Source organism: Muscardinus avellanarius, assembly GCF_963383645.1.
Source record: "Muscardinus avellanarius genome assembly, chromosome: 4".
Classification (NCBI taxonomy): Eukaryota; Metazoa; Chordata; class Mammalia; order Rodentia; family Gliridae; genus Muscardinus; species Muscardinus avellanarius.
Window position 1 is genome coordinate 86,105,663 of NC_137789.1, and position 26,863 is coordinate 86,132,525.

The window sequence follows — 26,863 nt, forward strand, 5'->3', positions numbered from 1 at the left end:
AATATTTTATAAATAGATTAAAATAGAACTTTTCTTCTATTAATAAAAGTGAAGATCTTTAAGATCTTTGACATTATCACTAATTAAAATGATAAAAGGAAGCCTGGTATGGTGGCACACGCTTGTAGTCCCAGTATTTGGGAGGCTGAGACAGGAGGATCACAGTTTGCAGACAGCCTCAGCTACTTAGTGAGGCCCTCTGCAATGTAGTGAGACCCTATTTAAAAAAAAATAACAAATAGGGCAGGGGATGTAGCTTGGAGGCATTCAGCCTGAGGATGTAGCTACATCCTGAATGTCTGAGGATATTCCATCCTCAGACCCACCAAAAATAAAATAAATAAATAAATAAATAAAATGATAAAAGGAGCTGGTAGGTATTCCACTCTGAATGAGAATGTCAGCAACCTGTTTCTCAGTGACCACCTAAATACATTACCTTTGTTGCAGCATCGAAGCAGATGAATCCTGTGCTAAAGTCAATCGTGAGGCCCATCAGATGACTTTCTAGCACACAGGCATATGTCTTGCACTAGATACAGAATACAGAATGTAATATCAATCCCAATGTCTATAAGACAGTCACTAAGCTGTTTATACAAACTTAATATCAGAATAATTGCATGAGGAAGATGGTTTTATCCATATCTCAAGAAAACAGAAAACAGAGCAATTCCTTGATTTCTTCAAGGGGTCACAGGGCCAAGTTTTTATTCTTACTTCTTACCTTGACTTTATGTTGTACAAAGCTGTCACTTAGCTATTTTGACAATAAAATGGGTATAAAATGTTTAGGTACAGGCAAGATTTCATAAAAGTGTTATATCTTATAGCCAAATATCTCCAATTTCTTAAAGATTAAGGTCTTACTTAAATTCTCAGCATACCAATTCCATGGATATTATTTTTAAAAATAACCTCTCAGGCACATAGATGCAGGTTCAGTAACTAACACTAAAGAATAAATGATGATCTTTAGAGTCCCTATGCCTTCTTCCATATAACACAAAACATTACTAAAAGACATTTTCCACTTGCCTATATTTGTTTGGACTACAGTTTGTTTAAAAATCAGTAAGCATAGACTGACCATGTGGCTCCATTGATGGGACACTTGCCTAGCATGTTCAAGGCCCTGAGTTCTATCTCTAGAACCACAAATGAAAAAAATAATTGCAATAACAAATAAGCAAGTAATGATATTCACATTGAAACTAATGATATAATTTCATTATGATATAATTTTTCTGATATAAGTATTTTGGAAAAAGTAATTAAGATTAATATTAAAATATATGAACTAGGATACTAATTAATTATAAAATAACTAAAGCATATACATATACAACATGATACCTTACTATAGTCATAAGCAGTTTTATTTGCAATTAATTTCAAACTATAGTGGAAAATTTAAATAATGAGAGATACTTGTCATTTACATCTAAGATGTGTATGTATGTGTGCGAGACTGAGATGCATACTATTGATATCAAATAAAATTTTAAACCAATCCTAACATCATACTTGGTTTTAAAATAATGTACATAAATTATATAAAATGAATCACATTGTATCTGTAATCACTACAGAATTAACACATCAAGTTGTCATTAAAAAAGCTGTACTTCTGGGTTCAAGCATAGTTTACATTGGAAATGTATAACATTTCAAATTATCTACTTGAAGTTAAATTTTTAAAAAAGTAAATTAGAGAGTATACTGTAATGGGCCTCAAAAGTTCATACATATATAGTATATGTATATGTAGTTATATTTGCTTAATACATGGGCATCACACAACTACCTATTAGTGCCTTATTAATAAAATACTATCAACTATCAACATTACTACTATCAACATTAAGAAATGTTTAAGGCTATATCAGTTCTTACTAATTAAAACTTAGTCATTTCTTATTTTCAAGAACTGTCATTTTTTAAAAAAAATTTCAGTAAGAATAAAATTAGCATACTGCCCTGAAATAACCATGTAAAGTTTAGCATGATTAAAATCAAATTGCAGGCCGGGCGTAGTGGCGCATGCTTGTAATCCCCACACCTGGGAGGCGGAGACAGGAGGGTCACGCAGGTTTGAAGCCAGCTGCGCTGGCTTAAGAGACCCTGTTTCCAAATAAAAATATAAAATAGGTCTGGGAGTGTAGCCTGGAGGTAGAAGGGCTTCCAGGAACCTCAGTACCACCAAAAAAAAAAAAAAAAAAAAAATCAAATTGCTCTGTCTTATCATTAAATTGAAAAGAATATGTGTGATTTAAGTTGACACCTACTGACATTTTAATTCTTTAATTGATGTTACTAAACATATATCATAAATATACTTATTATATCTCAATATTAAAATATATTTGTTGTATAATTTCTGTGTTTATGTCATGAACATTGAGTTAGTAGGAGAAAATATGCTAAAATTATTCTTTCAATGGAACTTTAAGCAAGTATCATTTTTAATTATTTTGCACATTTATATATTATAAAACATTCAAAGATAAATCATACAAAGTACAAACTTTGAGTACATAACAGTCTTTTTGAATGACATTTGTCTATAGCCAGACAAAACATACAAAATTTGTTCAAAATAATTCTAATTAAAATAATTTTTAAAGTGATACTATTTCTTTAAATGTCAAATTTCAGAACAGGCATTTTTATTCAAATTGAATGAGTGTCAAGTTATAAATTCTACCATTTGCCAATACTATTCATTTATTATGCAAAAATATAAACCACTAAACATACTATAAATAAATTAGGCCCCATAGTACTATTTTAGCACTAAGAAGAAGATTTTATTTATCAAATTGTCATCTTGTAGCCTCAATGTAGAAGCTGAGGCTTCTGTAAAGTTTGCTATAGATGTGACTTTACACTAAAAGGATAAAAGTCAGCAAATATTGGTTCAATACTTGTGATATGCAAAACATATTAGATTTTTGTCATTGAATAAAATAGTCTCAAGTAAGCTGCACCTTAGTATGTGGTACAACAAGGGTATCACTCTGGGCCAAGCAGGAATAGAAACAACCCTCAGAGAACAATTAACAGAAAGCCATATTGTTTTCAGAAATGGGGAGAGACAAGTGTTTTATCACAATCATTGTGTATAGAGTCCTAGTAGTCAGTAAGCAGGACACTCTAGACATCAGAAAAATGATCAGAGATATAGGACTTTTTTTGTTGTTGTTCCTGGAAGCCCCTCTACCTCTGGGCTATACACCAGACCTATTTTATACTTTTTTATTTGGAAACAGGGTCTCTTAAGCCAGCTGGCTGGCTTCGAACCTTTGCGATCCTCCTGTCTCGGCCTCCCAAGCGCGGGGATTACAAGCGTGCGCCACCACGCCTGGCGAGATAGAGGACTTTTGATTCTCTGTTTGTTTTTGATAGGCAGAGAAAAGAGAAGGTTCTGTGGAGGAAAGAACTCTGGGTAAAAGAAGGCAACAGGTCATTATGTGGCCATGTTTATTGAATGGAGATAGCCTTGTAAACAGCTAATATCAGAGCAACTCTGAGTATGATAAAATTAAAACGGTGTCTAAATTCAAAGTATACTTTAGAGGAATTATAGAAAATAACATAGAAAGATAAAATGGTGGGAAGATTGAAATGTCATTAAGAGCTGCCTTATCCCTCAGTTAACAATAATGGCTAATTATTCAGTGCATTTGAGGACAACTATATTTGATGCTACTTTGAGTTTCTATTAGAACTCTAGTAGAGTAAACATGCATCCCTGGAATTATAGGTCCTACCTTCCACAGATTCTCACCTGTATCCGTTCCACTTCTAAAAAGGTAGCCATTTGGAAGGCTCTTTCCCACTGGGCAAGGTCACATTCTAACTCCACAGAGAAGTACAGGTCCTCCCCAGATTCTGATTGCACAGTGAAGCAGTGTTTTCGCTGGTCCAGCAGGTCACTGTCCTGATAAAAACCTGGAGTTACTCAGGCTGGCATACATAAATTTATTTTGCTCACATGGCCGTACATGCCTCAGCATTAGAATATGTAAGGCATTTGTACCACAGTCAAAGAGATAACACCATCTAATATAACTACACCTTCATTAAAAATTGTTACAGCACCAGCGCTTGGGAGGCAGAGATAGGAGGATCGCGCAGGTTCGAAGCCAGCCGCGCGCGCTGGCTTATGAGACCCTGTTTCCAAATAAAAAAGTATAAAAAATAGGTCTGGGAGTGTAGCCCGGAGGTAGAAGGGCTTCCAGGAACCCCAGTAACACCAAAAAAAAAAAAAATTGTTACAGCAAGCCAGACATGGTGGTGCATGCCTGTAATCCTAGGATTTGGGAAGCTGAGACAGGAGGATCGTGATTTGCAGACAGCCTCAGTTACTTAGTGAGGCTCTTTGCAACTCAATGAGACCCTGTTACAAAATAAAAAATAGAAATGGGCGTGGAGTTCAGAGGTAGAATGTCCCAGGGTTCCATCTTCAGTACAAAAAAAAAGTTATAGAGAGTTAACTCCAGGGTTTGTTTTCCTCAAATGTCCTCAACCTCTGTATTCACATAGAAGCACACCTATAAAGCAAAAGTTATAGTTTCTGGCTCCAACTCTTACTAGAAACACAACTCCCAATGTGCTTTGGTGTATGAAACTCAGTTTATTACTGTATGAAAAGCAACACACAATCTTCTCTCCTCCTCACAGAGCTGTCAAAACATAAAAGTAAATAATGCTTGCGACCCTGTGTTCACACTGCCAAGAGCTTTACAAACATGATGTGTCTGTATTGAGTTAACATATAAAAACCTTAAAAGAATTGCACAAATATTCTTTTTTATGAGAAGTAAAAAAGAAAATGAATAATTTGTCTGCAGCAATATTACTGATTTTTAAAAAAGAATTCAAAAAAGTTTGATGCTGGCAATTTCTTGGTTTCACTGAAAGTTTTCATCTGAAGTATTTACTCAGTTATATGCATTATAATTTTTAAAATATTAAAATGTAAAAGATACAGTTGAAATTTTATAAAGAAGGTTCAGTTTTTCAGATATCACCCTTGGAATATGAATGCAGGTCTTCTGAGAATCTGCTATACTGTTTTCCAATGTGGTTGCACTAATTTGCAGTCCCACCAAAAATGTATTCGAGTTCCCATTTCTTCATAAACTTACCAGCATTTGTTGTTATTTGTGTTTTGAATGGTTGTTATCCTAATTAGAGTTAGATTAAATCTCAGGGTAGTTTTGATTTGCATCTCTCTGATTGATGATGTTGAAGATTTTTTTATACATGTATTGGTCATCTGAATTTCTTCTTTTGTAAAGTGTCTATTTAGTTCACTTGCCTATTTTTATTGGGTTATTTGTTTTCTTAGCATTGAGTTTCTTGAGTTCACTCTATTTTCTAGATATTAGTCCTCTATTGAAGAAATAACTGAACTACCAAACTACAATTGACAATTGCTAAACTATAGAACCAGCCAAGTTGTCCATCAGCAGATGAATGGATTGCAAAACAATAGAATATTTACACAATAGAATTTTACTCAGCCATAAAGAAGAAGAATATTACATTGTTTGTGGGGAAATGGGTGGAGCTAGAGAACATTATGGTAAGTGAGATTAATCACTCACAAAAAGTAAAAAATCTGATGTTCTATCTAATATGCAGAAGCTATGCAGAAAAAAGTTCATAGGAGAGACTCTAGACAATGAAGAATAAACCATAGATCAGCAAATAAGGCAACCTAATTAAGGGGGATCGGAGGTATGAGTAACAGGGAAATTTTCTTTCTTTCTTTTTTTTTTTTCACTGCGTAATGCGAGGATTTTGTTAATTGGCTGGTCAAGGATACCCGGCTGAGACACAGAAGAGTGGGGAAGGCAGAATGACTCAAAATTTTGCTCTTCAGCAACCATATTGCAAAATGGCATCGTATTTCCCAGAAGAGGGTAAAGAACATTATTCGAATCATTTGAGGACCCAATGGGACATGTTTATCTTTCCATATCAAGAACTGCTGTTGAACTGAGTGTGATGATCATCTGTGCTTTTTGCAGAGAACTTAAGATTTTCTAATGTACATGTCATACATTCATAAACATATCAAAATCAATCAGTAAGCCAAACATGAGAAAGAGAAGAGTGGAAATAATGGGGTGAGAACTGAAGAAAGGCTAAGCAAGTGATGTGTGCATGTTTACCTCTACCATATTATACTCCATTAAAATGTTTGACAACAATGCACCAATAAAAAATAAAAATAAAAAAGAGGTCAAAAGGTGGCTTTAATAATTTCTTAGATAGAGGTACATGTAGGAATTTAATATCATTTGTTACCAGAAATGTTACACTAAACTCTTTGCTTTTACAGTGATTTAAAAATAATAATTAGTTTCTACCCACTTAGTTTCTTATAATAGCTGCAGCTGAGCTAGTAAGAGATACCTATTTCCACTGCTGGAGAAATTGGCTCTGACTTTGCTGCCAGTCAATGCTCAAAAAGGTAAGGGGGCAATACGATCTATTCATGTTTATGATTTTCCTACTCTGTAAAAGAGGTAGAAAATAAAAATGTAATGATCTGCAAACAGTCCAAATATGCAACTGGTTGTACTTTTTAGTAATTTTGAGCTGATGTATCCAATATCAGTCAGTGACCAATTTTTTAAAAAGACACCAATAAATATGCTAGCACAAATTATTATCAGTGTTTTTAAGAATAAGAATGGGATATTATATCAGTATAAATGTTTTAGAAAGTAATTTTTTTTAAATGACTAAAAAATGAGTAGGAGATTAATATTAAACTGAAGAACAAACTGGGCATGGTGACACCACATGTAATTCCAGTATTTGAAAAGCAAAGACAAAAGGATCACTGATTTGAGGCCAGGGCAGAGTAACTTAGAAATACCCTGTCTCTAAATAAAAACTAAAAAGATCTTAGAGTATAACCCAGAAGTAGAACTTTCCTGTATTCAATTTTCAGTATCACATACATGGAAAAATAGAGAGTAAGAATATTCTTTCCAGATAGAAGAGGTGGGAAAGGCAGCACCCTGAAAAACATGCTTCCCATAAATTCATAGAAAAGGTAGAAAGTTAGGAATATTCAATTGTGGTGGAAAGAAGTCAGGTTGTAAAGTAGGCATTATGAGGTTAATTCAACCATGAGCCATTCTATCAGAATATCAGTAATTCTCTATCTGTGCTGTACAAACTTCAGCTCTTAATTTTAAAATTAATAATGTTAACACAAACTGCCATTTTTCTAGCTTATTACATTAGCCTTAATTTCTCTTATAATATAAAATTTTAATCAAATGCCATTACTAGCCAGACAATTTTGCTGTCTTTTATTTTCATAAACACATGTTGCAGTGTGCAGTATAATCCCTAAATGACCTTCATTTATATTTTTCCATTTTCTTGGCACAACTTAACTTCATTACCTTTTTTTTAAAAAACTTAATGTAGCATCTTCTGTTTTATCCTCCAAGTATCTAAACTTGAGGCAAAGAGTTTTCTGAACAAAGGCAAAGTGTAATAGTATACACAACCAGCAGAACAAGTATCAATAGGGGATGTGCTAGTCTCCAATATCACTAGTGTTGACTAGAAGTGTGATAGATGTTTTTACATGCTGATCTATAGGTATAAATGTAAAAACGTCCATGTTCACAAACGTGAATATATATATATATATATATATATATATATATATATATATATATATTCCTATCTGTAGATGTGTGCATTTGTATGTATAGTTTATATATTTATCTTTCTCCCCCACTTTATCACTTTCACACAGCTGTGCACTAATGTGATAAAAAAAAAAAACAGCTTCTATTGGAGGAGGAAAGATTGCAAGTGTGGGATGCAGTGCATCTTAGTCACTGTAACACATGAAATTTAGCTACTATGAAGAAAGCTTCTCCACAAAAGAAACAAAACAGCAAATAGATGAGCAAACACACACACATACGAACACACACACACACACACACACACACACACAGAATAGAAGCCAATTACTTGATGTGAAGTAAGCAGCTGCAGATCTTCAGCATTTTAAGCAATCAGCACTTAACTTCAGGTATGACAGGCAGAAACCTGTACCTGCAGCAGTGCACTTTGCCCTCCAGAGACCCAGAGATGCACGTGAAATTAAGTTAACTATGATTCTCAGTGGGATACCACTCAGAGCAGCCACAGGTACCCCTGTGGTCTAAGATTAGGTAGTTCATCCCTGAAAAGTTCAGAAACTGCCAAAGAACACGGCAGAGGTATGGGAGAGGCCCATAGTGCCTAGGGCCCAGTATCCATACAGGGTCTTTGAAGATCTCCTTGAGATTAAATCGGACTCACTACCAATGTGGGTAGAGAGAGAGGTGCAAGCCAAAGAGCTGTGGAAAGTGCAGAGCCATGTGCTTACATGGTTTCCATTCCCAGTGGCACATGCCATCTGCATAAAAATGTGTACCCCATGAAGAGCTTGGAGACCCAAGTGCACAGCAGTAAAAGGCTTCAGTGGAGCTCAGGCACCTTGGTACCAGCTCTGACAGAGAGATACCAGCTCAGGGCCCTAATCATTGCAGGAGACCCAAAAGAGACTGCAAAATGAAATCAATACTATAGGACTCTGCAAATGAGAACTCTTAGAACATGCTTGAGAACCTGCTATCGTGAGTAAACATTAAACAGCTGAAAGTATTCATGCAAACCCAGGATAACTACAGAGACCAAGTGTGATTTGTATTTGTATATTTGCAAGATTTATTTTGATTTGTTGTTGTTTGGTTGGTTGGTTGGTTGGTTGTTTTGTTATTTTCTGTGTGTTTACATGCTTTCTTTCCCATTTTTTTAAAAGGTTCCTCCTCTCTTTCCTCTAAATTTTTTCTTTATCTTACATTCCATTCATTTCATACCACTATACCTAAATACTCTACATTCACAACTAGAATATTCCTATATATTCACTATCTTTCATCTCTACCAAAGATTTGACTTTACTAAACTTAAACTCTTATTCAACTTGATTGTACCCTCTACTTTACCTTATTCTTGCACCCATCAATCTAGCTTGTGCACCCTGACCCAACCTTCACCACTGAATAAAACACAAATTCCCTTCTGTATACCTGCTGATACTTCTAAATCTCTACAGCTAAGATTGGACAAGAGAGATGAACCACAGAAATGGACTGCCAGACATTAAGAATATACTAACTACAGCTGATAGAAGGAAATATCCAACCATATGCACATCAAGGTTTAAAAACATATAGTCCACAAACTTTTATACTCACACCTCTGAGCTGACTCTCTATAAGGTGGTGACAGAGAATACCTGACCTTAATACCTGGAACCCATCACTACCACCATAGCAGTGGGCAGAAGGAATTCCACAGCAACCCAGTATTGATTATCTACAGATAGAACATTGGTGGAATTATGGTAGACTCAATCTTCAAGGTTAGTTTCAAAGTGTAAGTGGCAGCTAGACCCATCTCTTCCAGCAGCAACACGGAGGAGCACCAATCAACAATGAATCACACACAAAGAGGAAGAAGATGCCAAGACAACAGAAACACAAACCCAAGAACTCAAAAAATATGAAAACAAGGAACAGTGAGGAACCAAAAACTTCCCACAACTCAACAAGAGAGATCACAAATACTTATCTACAAGAAATGCAAGAAGAAGAATTCTGAATACTGATCTTCGATATGACATTCATATCAAACCAACCAAAATGTAATGAAACCATTTGTTTGGAATACCATATACTGCTGAATAAACTCAAAATCACTGGAATATAAATTGCATTTAATGAAATGAAATTAAAAATTGGTTTGTGAGCCGGGCGTGGTGGCGCACACTTGTAATCCCCATGCTTGGGAGGTGGAGACAGGAGGATCATGGAGGTTCCAAGTCAGCCTTGCTGGCTTACGATACCCTGTTTCCAAATAAAAATGATATAAAATAGGTCTGGGAGTGTAGCCCGGAGGTAGCAGGGTTTCCAGAAACCCCAGTGCCACACACACAAAAAAATTGGTTGGTGATAGCAAAGAAATAAGGAATTCCAAAATCATATTATTGTCAGTTTTAAATACTTTTGTTACATAAAAACAGGTTATGTGTTATGTGTAAGTAATGTAGGATTAATTTAAAGCTGAATAAAACAAACCTCATTCCAATGTTAATTTTAATAAGTCAGGTTATGTGTTATAATGTATGTATTTGTGAATATATAATTTTAAGCCTCAATACACTGCATAATTACATTGCACCAATAAATTTATAAAAATTTAAAATAAACTGAATCTAAAATTAAAAATATGACTCTAAGACTCACTTCAAATGGTATAAATATTCAAACACATTAAAGGTAAACAACAGCGAGGCGTGGTGGCGCACGCTTGTAATTCCCTTCCTTGGGAGGCAGAGACAGAAGGATCGTGCAGGTTTGAAGCCAGCCGCGCTTGCTTAAGAGACCCTGTTTCCAAATAAAAATATAAAAATAGGTCTGGGAGTGTAGCCAGGAGGTAGAAGGGTTTCCAGGAACCCCAGTACCACCAAAAACAACAAAAAAAGATGAACACCAGAGGCTTGTGAATCCACACTTTGTGAGTTAGGCTGGCAGGAACACACTAACCTAGGTAGAGTTGATCCACAGTGCTTCATGTTCTATTGCAGTTGTGCCCTGGCCCTCGTCTATGTCACTTCTGAACTTTGCTTTATCTACATTATTAAAGAGTAATAGACCTGAATATCCAATTTCTTAAAATACACAGAAGCAAAGTAACAAAAAGTAAAGAGTCCCTGATTTTGGTTGTTGAACTTCTATAACAAATAATATAACTTGAACATTCTAAATCAGTCTCAAGAATAGCTCAATGTGTCTGTTTTTATTTCTTAACGATGAGCGCCTTAGAAAGACAGGTTTCGCAGGGCTTGGTGGCTCACACTTGTAATCCCCGCACTTGGGGGGCGGAGACAGGAGGATCACACAGGTTCGGAGCCAGCTTCACTGGCTTAAGAGACCCTGTTCCCAAATAAAGATATAAATATGTCTGGGAGTGTAGTGCGGAGGTAGAAGGGCTTCCAGGAACCCCAGTACCACCACCACCAAAAAAAAAAAAAAAAAAAGACAGGTTTCTGGGTTTTCTCTGATATTAAATTTTATTTTCAATTTAAAAACAATAATATAGCTGGGCATGTTGTCCCAATATTTGAGAGGCTGAGATCAAAGGAACACAGGTTTGAGGTCAGCCTCAGATACTTAATGAAGCTCTATTTCAAAACAAAGAATAAGAAATAGAATGCCCCTAAATCCAATCCCCAGTATGAATAAATAAATAAATGTAGAAGATTTTAGAAGGTTAAATAATTTCTAAGATTATATACTATAGTGAATTTGTAAGCAGAAGAACATTCTGGTTAAAAAAAAAAAAAAGAGTTCTAATAATATTAAGTCTGCCGGGCTTGGTGGCTCACGCTTGTATTCCCCATGCTTGAGAGGTGGAGACAGGAGGATTGCGCAGATTGGAAGCCAGCCGCGCTGGCATAAGAGACCCTGTTTCCAAATAAAGACTATAAAATAGGTCTGAGAATGTAGCACGGAGGCAGAAGGGTTTCCAGGAACCCCAGTATCACAATAAATAAATAAATAAATAAATAAATAAATAAATAAATAAATAAATAAATAAAAATAAGTCTAGAAAGATTGTATGATAATCTGAAATTAACCTAAAGTAAAGCATATTGGACCAAAGATCACAAATATTTTTCCCTGAGGGCTAAATTCTTGAAATTGGCATCAAATTAATTTGAGTGACAAAATCTACTTTCTAGCATCCTTCTAGTGTAAACTAGAGACATGTTCTGAGTAATTTTTAGTTAAAATTTTGCTAATCAGAAAATTATCATGAAGATGACATTTATTTTAAATACTTTTGAAATATTTTACTAATTTATATTTATTTGGATTTTGTAAGGTATGATTTTGTAACACAGCTATACACTCACATTTTCTTAAAATTATTAGAATAAATTAAGGTATTCTATTGTAGAGATTAGTGCTCCTTCACTCTCATTATAAGAATATTTGGAGCTGGACACAGTGGCATATATCTCTAACCTAAGAACTAGGAAGACTGAGACAGAAAGATTGCAGGTTCAAGGCCAATGTGTGGTAACTTAGTGAGATCCTTTTTTAAAATAAAAATATTTTTTAGATGGCTGGACATATAGCCCAGAGGTGGAATGTCCCTAATTTAAACCTCAAGTGCCACAATAAAAGGTAAAAAGTATACTTAGACCCTGACTCAGTTAGGAAGGAAATAGATTTATGCAACATACAAGTCTGTAATCATCCATATATGATTATTAATATATTATTTATTAATAATTAATCATAATTCACAATCAACAACTATAATTAATATAATTAATAAATATTATTGATATAATATATTCATATATGATTATTAATTTATATAATGATTATATAATCATTCATATATGATCATAGTGGCTCTGGGAACCACTTAATGAAAGAATGGCCCATAACTTATGAGATTTTGAAAAAGGCAGAAATGTATCTGTGTGAGTGACTTTTACTCCAAATATTGGAAGACAGTCTTACCTATCTTCTACATGTTGACTTCTTTTGTTGTTGTTGTTGTTGTTGTTGTTGTTGTTGTTGTTGTTGTTGTACTGGGATTCCTGGAAACCCTTCTACCTCCAGGCTACACTCCCAGACCTATTTTTTGTATTTTTTATTTGGAAACAGGGTCTCTTAAGCCAGAGAGGCTGGCTTCGAACCTGAGTGATCCTCCTGTCTCCGCCTCCCAAGCGCGGGGATTACAAGTATGCACCACCACGCCCAGCTATGTGTTGATTTCTTAATGAGGTGAAATAATTGGTGGCTACATAAAGTCCCTCAGGAGTTTCATGAAAGCAATTTAAAGAGATCTTTTTTTTTTTTTTTTTTTTTTTTTGGTGGTACTGGGGTTCCTGGAAGCCCTTCTACCTCCAGGATACACTCCCATGGGCTACACTCCCAGACCTATTTTTTACTTTTTTTTATGTGGAAACAGGGTCTCTTAAGCCAGCAAGGCTGGCTCCGAATCAGCGCGATCCTCCTGTCTCCGCCTCCCAAGCAGGGGATTACAAAAGTGCGCCAGCCACCCCACCCGGCTTAAAGAGATAACTTTTACAACACAAAAGAAGAAACAAACCTTTTGAGAATAATTAGAAAGTTACAGACGCTACAGAAAATGAAAAATGTATGTTTTATTTATGTCTGTCATAAAAATGCAGTTCAAAAAATAAATAATGCAAGAAAAAAAATTGAACTTCCCCTTGACAAGAATATCCTAAGGGAATTCTAAAGAAATGGTAAACTTCCAGCTGTAAAAGGAAATAAGCCAAGAAAGTATCCGTCTATGGATTCCTTCAAGCTTTCATAACCATAAATAGACTAAATATTGAAAAATAAGATTTAATTAATTACTACCTACTGTTTGAGATATATATTTGCAAAAGAGGAAAACTACTTTATATAACGAATGGTAAATTTATCAAACTCACTGCACAAAAGGGTACATGCTAAAATATTCATGAATCTAATAAAATATTATAAAATGACAACAAATATGAAACTATGTTTCTATCAGGGGTGCTCACTCTCTTTTATTGCATAAAAAGCTGGATTTGTAGTTGCTATTCTTTGTGATGAGTTCTTTGTAGCTTCAATAGCAGAACTCAGAATTACTGAAACCCTTTTTCTCACCCAAAGTGGCAACACGACACCTTCAATGTCACAGCCTGAAAACACCATTATAAAATACCAGGAAAGTAGAAGTCTTATATCTAATAAAAAGCATTTTTTTTTTTTTTTTGGTGGTACTAGGGGTGGAACCCAGAGGCTTTCTACCTCCCAGCTATACTCCCAGACCTATACTTTTACATTTTATTTGGAAACAGGGTCTCACTAAGTAGCCAAGGCTAGCTTCGAACCTGTGTGATCCTCCTGTCTCAGCCTCCCAAGCACAGGGATTACAAGCGTGCACCACCACACCCAGCATAAAAAGCATTTTTAAGAACTTTACACATCCATAAAGAAAAACACAATTACATAATTTACAGGGAAATGGATGGGACTAGAGAATATTATACTAAGTGAGATTAGTCAGTCACAACAAATAAGAAATCAGATGCTCTCCCTAATATGTAAAAGCTAAAGAGAAAATGGGTCATAGGAGGAACTCTCGACAAAGAAGGGGAAATTACAGATGAGCAAATAAGGTGACTTGAGGGGATAGAGGTGGGAAGAGGGAAGTTCTCTAATGTTTATAATGTACATTAACAAACATATCAAAATCAATCACTAAGAAAAACACTAGAAAGAGGGAAGGAGAGAAAATGGGGAGGAAATTGGGTAAGAGCTAATTAGGTAATGTGTGCATGTATGTCTCTATCATCTTGTAATCCATTAAGATGTATGACTACAATGTACCAATAAAAAGTTATAAAAAAGATCTTTTCATTTTATAGTCATAAAACATATAGCAACTTAATTCTAAAGTGTTACATTTAAAAGGACTAAAGAATACTGCCATTAAAATGACTTAATAAAATGCAAAATAACCAATAAACTTTTTAGGAGGGATTGTCATTTTAAAAATGAAATCTGATATGCATGTATGGCCAAAATGCACATGAATGTCTTAGTCTTATGAAGATGTTCTCTTGAAGGAGTTAACTTTTTTAAAAGTAGTAACTTCAGAGTCAAGTTTTAATCTTTTTCACCAATCTGTCATTGACATCAAATTTCACATAAATGGTACTTTGCACAATTAGCCTAGTGATGTCAAAGCTCTCTAACGCTGTACCAGTATTGGGAAGAGGCTTCAAAATGTATTAATGTACCAGTATTGGGAAATATTTTCAATTTTCAAAATATATCTTTGATAGTAAAAAAAAAAAAAAAAAAAAAAAAAAAAAGAAAGAAAAAAGCTAGTAGCTTCAAGAAAAGGGCTGAAGATTTCCAGGCACCAAGAGTAGTTAGCAAGAGAATAGAAGAAGTCCAAAAGCCTAGGGTCTTTTTACATTTCTAAGAGAAGGGGACTTCCTCAAAGGATGCTGGGGAATCCCAGACTCCAGATAAGCAACTTAACACATTTTGAAGTATAACAAAAGGCACGGAGGCCTGTGCTAGTCAAAAGACCTGCTGCAGAAATCTCATTGGTCAGAAGACAGGTTATAAAAATACTCTGTGGGCTGGGCTGGGCGTGGTGGCACACACTTGTAATCCCTGTACTTGGGAGGCGGAGACAGGAGGATCGCGCAGGTTCGAAGCCAGACGCGCTGGTGTAAGAGTCCCTGTTTCCAAATAAAAACATAAAAATAGGTCTGGGAGTGTAGCCCAGAGGTATAAGGGCTTCCAGGAACCCCAGAACCACACACACACACACACACACTCTCTCTCTCTCTCTCTCTCTGTGTCCAGGAATCTTCAGTGACTTTTTCTGGGTCATCCCACTATGTCACTCTGTGGCACAGTGCTTTACTCTAAGCTCTAGCTTTCGCTTTTTCTAATGGTGCCATAACAGTTACAACCTGTATTTCTACCTTTGTAATAATAAACTCATTTAAATCTTCAGCGAGAGTCCCAACTAGTGTATATTGATCCTAAGTCCAGGAAAAGGACCCGAGGCTATAGAAATAGTTTCCTGGAGTCTAACAGAGGTCCCTGGGAACAGTTCTCCCCAAACCATAATAGTTTAAACTATAAGAAATACTATACATCTTCTACATCTTGCTTTTTGGAAATCTTTATTTATGTGCATATATGTGGTATATTGCTATATTGTTATTTATTTACTTTTGCTTTTATCTTAAACTAGATCCAGTAGGAATGGAAAGAATTATATTAGTTTTAGCTTGTAAAAATTCATGAAGATTCATGAAGATCGTGAATTAAACTCACATCTGTTTATGGTTTTAATATATAACTTTTTATCATTTTGATTTTAAAAACAAAGATTTTATTTACTTTTTTTGTTGATTTGGGGACTGGGAATTGAACCCTTGAGCCCAGGAGCATTCTACCTCAGAGCTACACTTTTATTTTTTAGTTTGCTACGGGGTCTCACTAACTTCCTCAGAGTCTCACTAAATTTCTGAGGCTAACCTTCAATTTAAAATTTTCTTTTTTCCACCCCCCTAGTACTGGAATTACAGGTGCATGTTGTCACACCTAGATTATTTCATTTAATTTTTTCATATTTTACTGTGTGAGTGTGTGTGTGTGTGTGTGTTTCATCCCTGGCTAGGGATAAAATCCAGAGCCTTGTGCATGGCAGGCAAAAGTTCTACCATTGGGCTAAACACAACCCCTTTGTATCTTTTTTTTTTTTTTTTTTTTTGGTACCGGAAATGGAACCCAGAGACATTATACCTCTGATCCACACCCCCTGCCCAATTTTTGTTCTTTGTTTTAAAACAGGGTTTCAGTGAGTTGCAAAGGGCCTCCCTAAGTAGCAAAGGCTGTCTGGAAACAATGATCCTCCTGTCTCAGCCTCCCAAGTGCTGGGATTACAAGCATGTGTCACCATGCCCAGCTGTATCAGTTTTTAATAGTGTTTCTTGGTAGCTAATTTGAACACAGATTCAATCAGCACCACTTAGAATGCTATTGCCATTCTGTCTGTAGTTAGAAGTTTCCCTTGTGATTTTCCATGTTAACATTACATGAGACAGGCTTTGTTTTTCTAATGTATATTTTATAGTTCTTTTTATTTATAAACTTCTGAAACACAAACATGCATGTACAAATAGTGTAATGGTGTGAGATGGAGCTACGAGTTCTTGTTCTTAGCTAATTTTTAGAAAAAAAAATAGCCAGAGCTATACTGCTTACTGCTGCAAATTTAAGCAATTTTTTATTATTACAAAGGTATAAAGAAGGGACAGAAATTATTAAAGCATGAGAGAGAGAGAGAGAGAGAGAGAGAGAGAGAGAGAGAGAGAGAAGTGCCTTAAAGGTAAGACACTGTGATTTTAGATATAGAATAGTTTTTTTTATAAAGATTTATTGTCTTTCATCTTGCTTAACCAATAGTCTTCCTGATCTGACTAGGTGTGGGACTGCCCATTAGCTCTGGTCAAATATTTTGATATGATTATGAGGATTTACTATCTCACATCCTGTTTGACCAAAAGCCTTTTTCCTGTCCTGATGCAGGTGTGGACTTACCCCTGTCTCTAGTGCAAGTCTTTGTTAAGACCAATATATGTTACTTGGTTTACAAAGTCAGGGGTGACATGGTAGCTACCCTTCTTGAGAAAGGCTTGTACCATCTCCCAAATCTCTCGAGAGTTTTAGCCTATATGCTAGAAGTTATTTGTTATGTAAACTTGTCTTTACACTATGAAGTCCCTGGGCTACAACTCTTTTGTGTATTTTTGGTATTGGGAACTTTGCCTCTCTTTCCCTGCCTGAGTGTTTGCACAGCACCCAGGCTCTAACTACTTTTTATATTTTGAAATTAATACCAAAGCAATTTTCCAATACCTGCACATTCCCCATCATGAACCCTCTCAGAAATCAGTTTTGGACTTCTCCTTCCAAACACTAAGGGCCTTCCCACAGGTCTTCAAGGGCCCAGATCCTTCCACCAACCAATTCACAAATTTTCCAAGGATCTAGGGCCCTCCCACAAATCAACTCTTACTATGACCTCCCCATCCACATGCCCTGCCCAAGACCACCTCACAATTGGAAACTCTTTATGTTACACAGGACACCAGTCGTCTCCTTCCCAACTTTAACGTCTTTGGCCTCGCACAAATTGATCCCCTTGAATGCCTAATATCCTTCTGTAATACAATCTGGCCTCAATAAAAACTAGGGAATAACATTCAATGGCCACAAAATTGCATTTTTAATTTGCCAATTTATGGCAATCTCTAAAGTCTTTAGTATCATTAATAGTAGATGCTGGAGATCTCCATAACTTTTTTGTGTGTGTATCTCCCAACAAATCCTCCCCTTGAATGAGTCCCCCATGTTCTTTGTCGTTGAACTCTAAAGCAGTGCAGGAGCTCAGTGGCCCCCTTTCCCTTTTCTTCCTCCTTTCTCTGCTGCAGAACTTCCCATTAGCTTAACTGCCTATTGGTGTTTTACTATATAAACTATGCTTAGAATGTAAAAGATATCGTTCATACCCCTTTTGAGACTAAGGGAAAGAGTATTTTTTTTTCTTTTAACAATTTTTTTATTGAACATAAATAGTATACATTTAAACTATATTTGGTGCCCTTCCCCCCCCCCGCCCCCGTTTTCCCTTCCCCCCCTCCCACCAATGGTTGTTTAGGTTAAACATGTCTTATTCATAATTTTACACATGTTCAGGTGTAGACCCTCATTAATCAAGATCGGCCTTCCTCCTCTCCTATCTTACCATTCAAACTTAGCTAGTATTTCCCCTCCTTTGTTTTTAAAAACCAGTCAGTAACTATATGTGACTTGAAGAAGGAATTTTTTTTTTTTTTTTTGGTGGTACTGGGTTCCTGGAAACCTTCTACCTCCACGCTACACTCCCAGACCTATTTTTATACTGTTTTATTTGGAAACAGGAGATTCTCCTGTCTCCGCCTCCCAAGCGCGAGGATTACAACCTTGCGCCACCACGCCTGGTGAATAATTTTTTTTTTCTTTTTTTCTGGCCTAAGCCCACTTCACTTTAGATGATGAGTGCTTGCTCATAAAAGATCTAAAGAGGACACACCCTTTATGCTATAATTCCATTCCTGGGTAGGGTCAAAGGAGACATGTTCATAAGTCACTTGTCCATTGAAAATGCACAGTGTTTTGAGGATCCCCACATTTTGTCAATTGTGAGGTACTTTCAAGACACATGTTGAAGAAAACTGACCTTATGTAATAGGGAGCTTCATAAATCATCGCATATTTAGACCTGATACAACTTAAGGCCAATCTTTAGCACTGTAAAGCTTTTGTTGCAAAGGTAAATGTGAAGTGTCTCTATTCTTGTGTTTTCTGGCCTAACAATACCTCTGCTGAGGACTTCCAGGAAGATGGCAACCGAGAAAAGCGGAGCTTAAGAGCCCCACTAACAACCAATCTCTATAACCACAAAATCAGCGCCTTTCATAGCCAGAAAACACCATCACTAAGAAACAAAAATATCACCAGGCCCAGAGAGGAGGGGGTCTCATAACAGAACTCAGAGCCACAGAGGAGATACGCCGGCCTCACAGCCGAGGACGAAGCAGGAGCATCTTACTGCCGGCGGCTATGGCTACAGACCAACACACTCAACAGCCCACCAGGCTCCAGAGAGGAGCGGCGGACAATGAGCCGAGGTGAGCCGCTGTGGAAGAGCCCTGCGGAATTCGGCAGATTTCCCATCTCCCAGTGGCTAGGCTCAGCACACGCTTCAGGGACTCAGAGCGGAGTTCAAAAACAGAGAAGAAATATGCCAGCCTCACAGCCGAGGGCGTAGCAGCGGCACCATATTGCCATCAGCGGCAGCAGCGGCAGCAGCAAATTCACCGAGTCCACTACAGCTCCATCTGCATATTCAACAACAGTGAGTCAAACTGCGGGCCCCAGAGGAGAAATCTCAGTACTGACTCCCAGGGACTTGACCCAGTGGGGGAGTGGCGGTGGCAGAGATATCACACCATAGGAGAATGCCCAACCTGGTTCCCCCCATAGTCTAAAGCAGCCTCTATTGACTCCCTGGGTCGGAGACTCTGTGATACAACCCAGTAAAGGAGTAGTGGGGTCTGAGATACCACAGTCTCGAGATCCAGAGCACCTTAAGCGAAGTCATAGTGACCCAAGGGAAGAACCCAGAGAAGGCACAAACTTCCGAAATCATGGGAAAGAGGAATAACACTGGAGCAATGAATGCCCATAATCCCACAACATCAGAACCCGATAAAAGAAAAATTCAGAGATTTCTAGAAGATCAAATCAGGAAAATAACTTTAGAAATAAAAGAGGTGTTTCGAAAAGAATTCAGAGAGAGCCAAAAAGAGATAAAGGATGCAATTAATGAAGTAAAGACCTCAATTCAAAGCACAAACAACCGATTAGACCACATGGAGAATAGAATCTCGCTCTTAGAAGATGAGCAATCCAAAAATGAACTCATAGTTTCTAATCTAGAAAAAATATCCGACAGCAGGAATCTGACATTGAAGAAATATGGGCCCATTTTAAGAGAGCTAACCTAAAAATAATTGGAATCGAGGAGGGAAAAGAAGGTGAAACCAAAGGGATCAACAATCTCTTCAAGGAAGTAATAGCAGAAAATTTTCCAAACATAGAGCAAGAGGTTGATACACAGGTCCAGGAAACTTATAGAACTCCCTTTAGACAGGATCGGAGAAGAGGATCCCCACGCCACATAATTGTCAAAATGACCAATGTGGAAGCCAAGCAGAAAATCTTAAAGGAAACAAAAACAAAGGGCCAAGTGACATTCAGAGGCAAACCAATTAGAATCACTCCAGACTTCCCAAACCAAGTCATGAGAGCCAGAAGGGCTTGGAGTAAAATATTCCAAACTGAAAGAAAACAACTTCCGGCCAAAAATTTCCTACCCAGCAAAACTTTCTATCAAATTAGATGGAAAAATAAGAAGCTTCCATGACAAACAGAAACTGAAGGAATTTATGTCTTCAAAACCAGCGCTAGAGAAAATACTCAAAGAGATTAACTACAAAGAAGAAATAGGTAACACACAACAGAACTAGAGAAACAAGATTTTCCATCCAACAGACAACTAAGATTAGTTATCTGTGTAGATTCATTATTTATGTTAGTCTTTTACCTATCTCTAAATTGTATTGTTTGCTTTTATTGTTAATTTTTAGGATTTCTAGTTGGAATATTAATATACCTTCAGATATAATATTTGGAAATATTTTATCCCATTCTATTAGTAACTTTTAACTCTGTTTACATTGTCTTTGGATATACAATATTTTATTTTTTAGGGAGTTTGTATACCCTTTTGTTGCCTGTGCCATTGAAATCATATCCAAGAAATCACTGCCAATTTCAATGTTGTGAAATTTTATGACCCAGATTTTATTCTAAAAGTTTATAGTATTAAGATTTATATTTAGGTCTTTTATCTATTTTGAGTTAATATTTGTATATGGGATTAGGTAAGGGTCCAATTTTATTCTTTTTCATGTAATTATTATTTTTCAACAATATTTAGTTAAAATATTATTATTTCTACCACCAAATGTTCGTGGAAACCTTGTCAAAAATAACTTGACAATATAGGGAAGAATGTATCTCTAGGCTTTTATTTAACTCCAATGGTTTATATATCTGCCTTTAGAACAGTAGTACACTGTTTCAATTATTGTAGCTTTATATGGTTTGAAATTAGAAAATATATATCTTCTAGCTTTGTTCTTTTTCTAGATTGTTTTGGGTATCTAGAGTACATATTACATATTAGGATAGATTTTTTCCTGAAAAATAAATATATAAATATATGATAGTTTCACCTAAAAAAAAAAAGAAAAAAAATATTCTATAGTAAGAAAGAAAGCAAAAAGAAATATTGAAATGTTATCTTTAAGTTATCAAAAGCTTGGTATCAGACAAATGAAACTGTTATGTGAGATTATCATTTTTAATTTTGGATAAATTGCTATAATACTAGATGTCAACCACTAAGCCAAGCATGGGAAGGAGGGATGGGGAGTGAATGGGGTGGGAATTGGGTGGGGGCTGACTGAGCGATGTGTGCATGTATGTCTACAAAAGTTTTTTGTATCCCACTATGATGTATGAATACAGTGCACCAATAAAAAATTAAAAAAACCTCTGCAGTTAATGTCAGCTAGAGAGCATTCTCAAAATTTTGCTTTAACTAAAATATGTATATTTGCATGTTTATTTTTCTATTACTTGTACTCAATATTTGGGCAAAAAGTGAGTTTAATCTTGTGATTTTATGTAAATAGAGCTTCCTTATGTAACATTTTGTCTTAATTGAGATACTAATATGATGCTTTTAAAAAAAGCTTCACCTTTGAGGAGAAACAATGGTTGTACTTTAGATGTGCCATCATCCACCTAACTTTGTTTTATCAAGGATTAACTAGAATCCTCTTTGTAAGACTATGGGGTTTTGTAACATTATTATCATAAGATTGCAAAATCTTAGGTACACATAAATTAGTTAAGATCTCAGAAATTTTTTCTTAATAAGGAACTATTAATTCAGTAGCTATCCCTAAGAATGTATTCAATGGTGTATATTAAGTAAGTGGAAGGCTTAGAGAAAAACCTAGTTTTTGCCAACTAGTTTAGCCCTAGTATAAATTAGAGAATGAAGGATTTTTCTGTTCATTAAAAAAAAAAATGGGCAAAGATCTAATTATCTGCTCCTGCCCCTGAGAAATAAACAGTGATGGTGTCTGATGTAGAAAGTTCCTAATGGTAACAATGGGCCACCTGAGGCAATTGGTTCCGTATCAGCATGACTGGTGGGCTCTACCCCAGAAGCCTCTACAGGACAGGCTTCCATGCTGTGTCCCTGTTCTAGAATCTATTACTCACAGCCACAAGATAGATACCTGTGGTAGGTTGTGTTTTGATATATGTGACTTTAAATCTGGCATTATGTTTAGTAAATATTTGTAACTCTTCTCCACTGTATGTGAGGATAAAAGGCCTGATAAATTAGATGTCTGCTTGCTATCTATTTTTAGATATGTTTGTATCCATTTCTGTCTGCCTGTTGTCTACATTGTACCAAAAATTGGCATATTAATGTATGGCATATTAACTCATAAAATTGTAAAAAAAAAGCATAAAAATAAATGCTTCTTAATTCATGTGATTTAAATAAGTCTGACAACTTAGTTAAATTTGTTTGTTAAATTTAAAATGTCCTTAAAATTATTAACATATTTCTTTTCTATGTTAATAGCCAATCAAAATTATGTTTGCCTCTGTAGGATATTTTTAAGTACAATGTTCATTGCTTTCAACATTTTTCTTTGTGTCAGAAAAAATGGCTAACTCATAATGTTTATTAAATATGATTTTTTCAGATTATTATTAATAATACTTTAATAATGTTTATTTATTATACATTAAACGTGGTTTAAGAAACTAATAATGTTTCCTCCCCTTAGGAGGAAAACAAAGGGTCAAAAAAAAAAAAAAAAAAAGAAAAAAGAAAGAATCCCAAGCCATGCCAGCAAGGTAAATCTTGTATGGCAGAAGAAACTTTGCCACTCCACCAAAGCCCAGAAAAACAAAAAATAAATAAATAAAATATTTATAATTATGTAAAGGGTTTTCTAAAAGTAAAATATAATGCATTAATTCTATGTTTAAAACAATTAGTTTTCCTTAAGATATTGATTGGCTGTACAGTACCCTTGGGTTCTATCCCCAGTACTGCAAAAAAAAAAAAAAAAAAGTCTAATAGGCATTTTATGAAATTACTGGAGAAATTTATGGGCTCATCAAACATGTTGGTATAGATTTCATCTTTATCAGATGAATTTAAATGAACGCGTTACAGTTAGTTTGAATGGAAGAGCCATGCTACTGTTCTGCATCTGGTTGTTGCTATTTACATTCCTTTGGTAAGCCTACATCTTCATATGCTTTTTAGCAGGTAAATGTGGAACAGTTCTGCTTCGTGGTCAAGACAGAATCATAGGCCATCAATATGGGCAACTAACTTAACTATTTTCTTCTGTCTCTTTCCATGACTATGTGTACTGCCTCATCTTGATTTATAAGCAAAGCCTGGAAAAATATACAAGATAAATGTTTTGTGGTTTATCTAGAAATAATACAGAAGATATTGTTGTTATTTTTGGTGAAGGATATCGATTTTGTATAGTTTATTTCAGTCTTAATAAAATGTGAATTTTTTAAAGCTTAAAAAATAAATAAAAAAATAAAAAACCAGTCAGAAAAAATGTTGCACTTTATTAAGATATTTTTCTATTTTATATTTAAAACAATATGGTTTTCTTTTCTGAACATTTACTAAAAACTAGCATAAAGAAAGACTATTTTATCAAGATAATCTCATGTTTGTTGCCATTCTTAGGCTTTTGATAACTTAGCAAGTTGTATCTTGGCAAAATTTAAGTGTCTGTTTTACAGCATGTTAAATGAACACTTTATAACTCAGAATAAATGAACAATTATTACTTTACTCTCTGAATGCCTATCCATCTTTCTGCACTCTAATTTTTTTCTGTATAAATTTTGCTTTTTTTATTTTTGTCTTTCAGTTCTTTGCTCTGTATTCATGGCTGTTTGTTTTCAGGAGCTGCACGTTCAAAACTGCTGTTTGCTGAGGAAACATCATTAAAACAACCACTACTCATTGCTCATACCTTGAGAATTTTGCACATAATCTCATAAACTGAGAATGTTTTCTCCGCTCTGGTCCAGTCCCAGGTGGTCACCTTTAAAACATGAAAATATAATAAGGCATTTGTTTTAGAAACATAGCTCTTATGTCCTTCTTATTTGACTTGTATAATTTGGTGCATGCCTTGTGAAACATTCACACATTCACTCGGTCTTTCAATTTTTGAAGTTATTCTAATGTGGTTTTCCATAAAATGTTTGAGTTTCTCTACTTTAAGCTTTATCACCATTTTTCTTCATTTACTAGTAGTTATATGCAATAACTTCCATTCATCTAAAGTTTTTGTTTTAAGTAATGTGTGTATTCACTTATTTAATCTTTATGCTTTTATTTGTGCATTGCAATTACTCTACATACTGAGATGGAAAGTGATACAAACAAGCAAATGTTGCATTTGCCTCTAGATCTCACCACTCTTCCCTTTATGTACATGCTTGTGAGATAAGTACTGAAAATTTTATATATGGATATATTTTAACTGTTTCTTACCTCTAGCCTCCTTTCCCCCTCCCCACAATCTTCTCCCAATCCTCTATATGTTAACACAAATTGACAGTTTACATAAAATTGTTTTCTTGGTTTTCCACCCGCTAAACAGAAGAATATGAGATATTAAGGTTGATTTCAATTCTTTTGTGTGTTTGTGGTATTGGGGATTGAACTCAGGGACATTTTACCTTTAAGCTACATGCACTCTAATTTATTTTTTATTTTATCTCACTAACTTACTTCCTCAAACCTCCTGTCTCCATCTACCAAGTACTCAGATTACAGGTATGAATGAATTAATTAATGTATTTATTGTCATGCTAGGAAGCAGGCTTTTGATAAATTGCTGGGAATCCTCACTAAATTGCTTAAACTGGCTTTAGCCTGCCTTTGTCTTGTTTTACCCTTCCAAGTCCTGGGATTACAGGCATGTGTTGCCACACCTGGCCTCAGTTTTTAAAATATATGCTTTATGTTAAGTCATTCCAAGTTGTTTAATAATATTGTGAAGACATCAAAAAAAGTTGATCCATTTATTTCTGTTTCAAATAGACTTTTGTGTACAATCAAACCATATTCAAAATAGGACTATAGCAAATTGTATAAATATTAAAGTTTTTCTTGTCTCTCTATGCTTTGAATTTGTGTAGAAATAGACAATCAAAACATTAACATGTCAAGCTTAAAAATTTTCAAATTCTTCATATTATTAGAACTGCAAGTGAGTGGACTGGCACTTTGTATTTATATTCAATAATATTTATTGAATGCCTATTGTTCTGTAGTGCACATGTTTTGAAAACCAAGACTTTTGACGCAAATTCCAATGTCTAGAATATAGAGTGATAATTCATATAGTTGATTATTAGAAATACCATGACTTGATTTTGGACTATCTGCCCCAAATTAATAAATATACTTTAACAATCATAAATGATAGCTTACCAGATATGTTTCTTATTTTTTACAAGGACAGGACCCTATAATTTGAGATTTTAGCACCATAGTAACTAAACATAGTTAAGATCAACTAAATGTTCAGTGGTAAATGTGATTGTTCTGTATTTTGGTCATTATTATTTATTAATAATTGATTAAATATAAATTAAAAATTTACTGCTTGTAAGAACCAGGTTTATAAGTTAAAGGGTGTCTCTTCTACACAAGTTTGTAATGTTTTCCTTAGCACTCATCAAGTGTTGTTTTTTTATTTTATACCAAGAAATTAAAAGGGTTCTTAAAAGTATCTTTGAGACTATGAGATTAATGGGTATATTGGTTAGTGTATAAAGAAACTTTTAAAAATCACTTAAATTTTATTAATATCTTAATATCATTAATTTCATAATCTATCTAAAATTTAGTTAACAAAGCACATTGATATAGCTTGGAAATATTTTTTGAAATCTTTTTCTCATGATTTCATGTTTTTCTTAAACCACATTATGATTTAATACATTATATCTTAGGTTAATTATCTAAACATAAATGCCTTATAAAATTTTTGTGGTTACTAAAACAAATGTTTAATGAAAAGGTTTATATGTTTGACGAAATATTTAAAGAATTTCTGTACTGTTTTCTGTTTAATCCTGTATTATGTTTTCAAAATGTATTGTTAACACTCCATTCAGTTGATGTCAAAGTATTATGACAAGATTGGTAAAATTTATAAATTTGAATCAAAATGCTTACTGGAGGTGCTGGAAACTTGTAAAGACAGGAGCCCCTGAGAGCAAGAAATGTTGGTGAGTACACTCGATCCTGAAGGGGGTCCTGTTCCCGTGCTTCACACCAGCCCATGTAGACTATCTGAAAGGAAATTGCATGAATAGTTTTTATTGTAACTTCTGACAGTTTATAAAAACTCATGGACTTCAACTTAAAATTATTTGAAATCTTCAATATA

The 26,863-nt window shown here is 35.0% G+C and overlaps 1 protein-coding gene across 2 annotated transcripts in view; it reads right to left on the reverse strand.

Annotated features, from left to right (window-relative positions):
- Positions 1-26,863, reverse strand: part of SNTG1 (syntrophin gamma 1) — a gene marked incomplete at both ends in the record, with an annotated part of 256,536 nt that overhangs the window by 76,206 nt on the left and 153,467 nt on the right. For both annotated transcript variants that reach the window (XM_080694666.1, XM_080694665.1), the window contains 4 exons: positions 440-532; positions 3,791-3,943; positions 24,428-24,499; positions 26,650-26,766. In XM_080694666.1, coding sequence (XP_080550792.1) covers positions 440-532; positions 3,791-3,943; positions 24,428-24,499; positions 26,650-26,766 — 435 coding nt within the window. The remainder of the gene's footprint in view (positions 1-439; positions 533-3,790; positions 3,944-24,427; positions 24,500-26,649; positions 26,767-26,863) is intronic.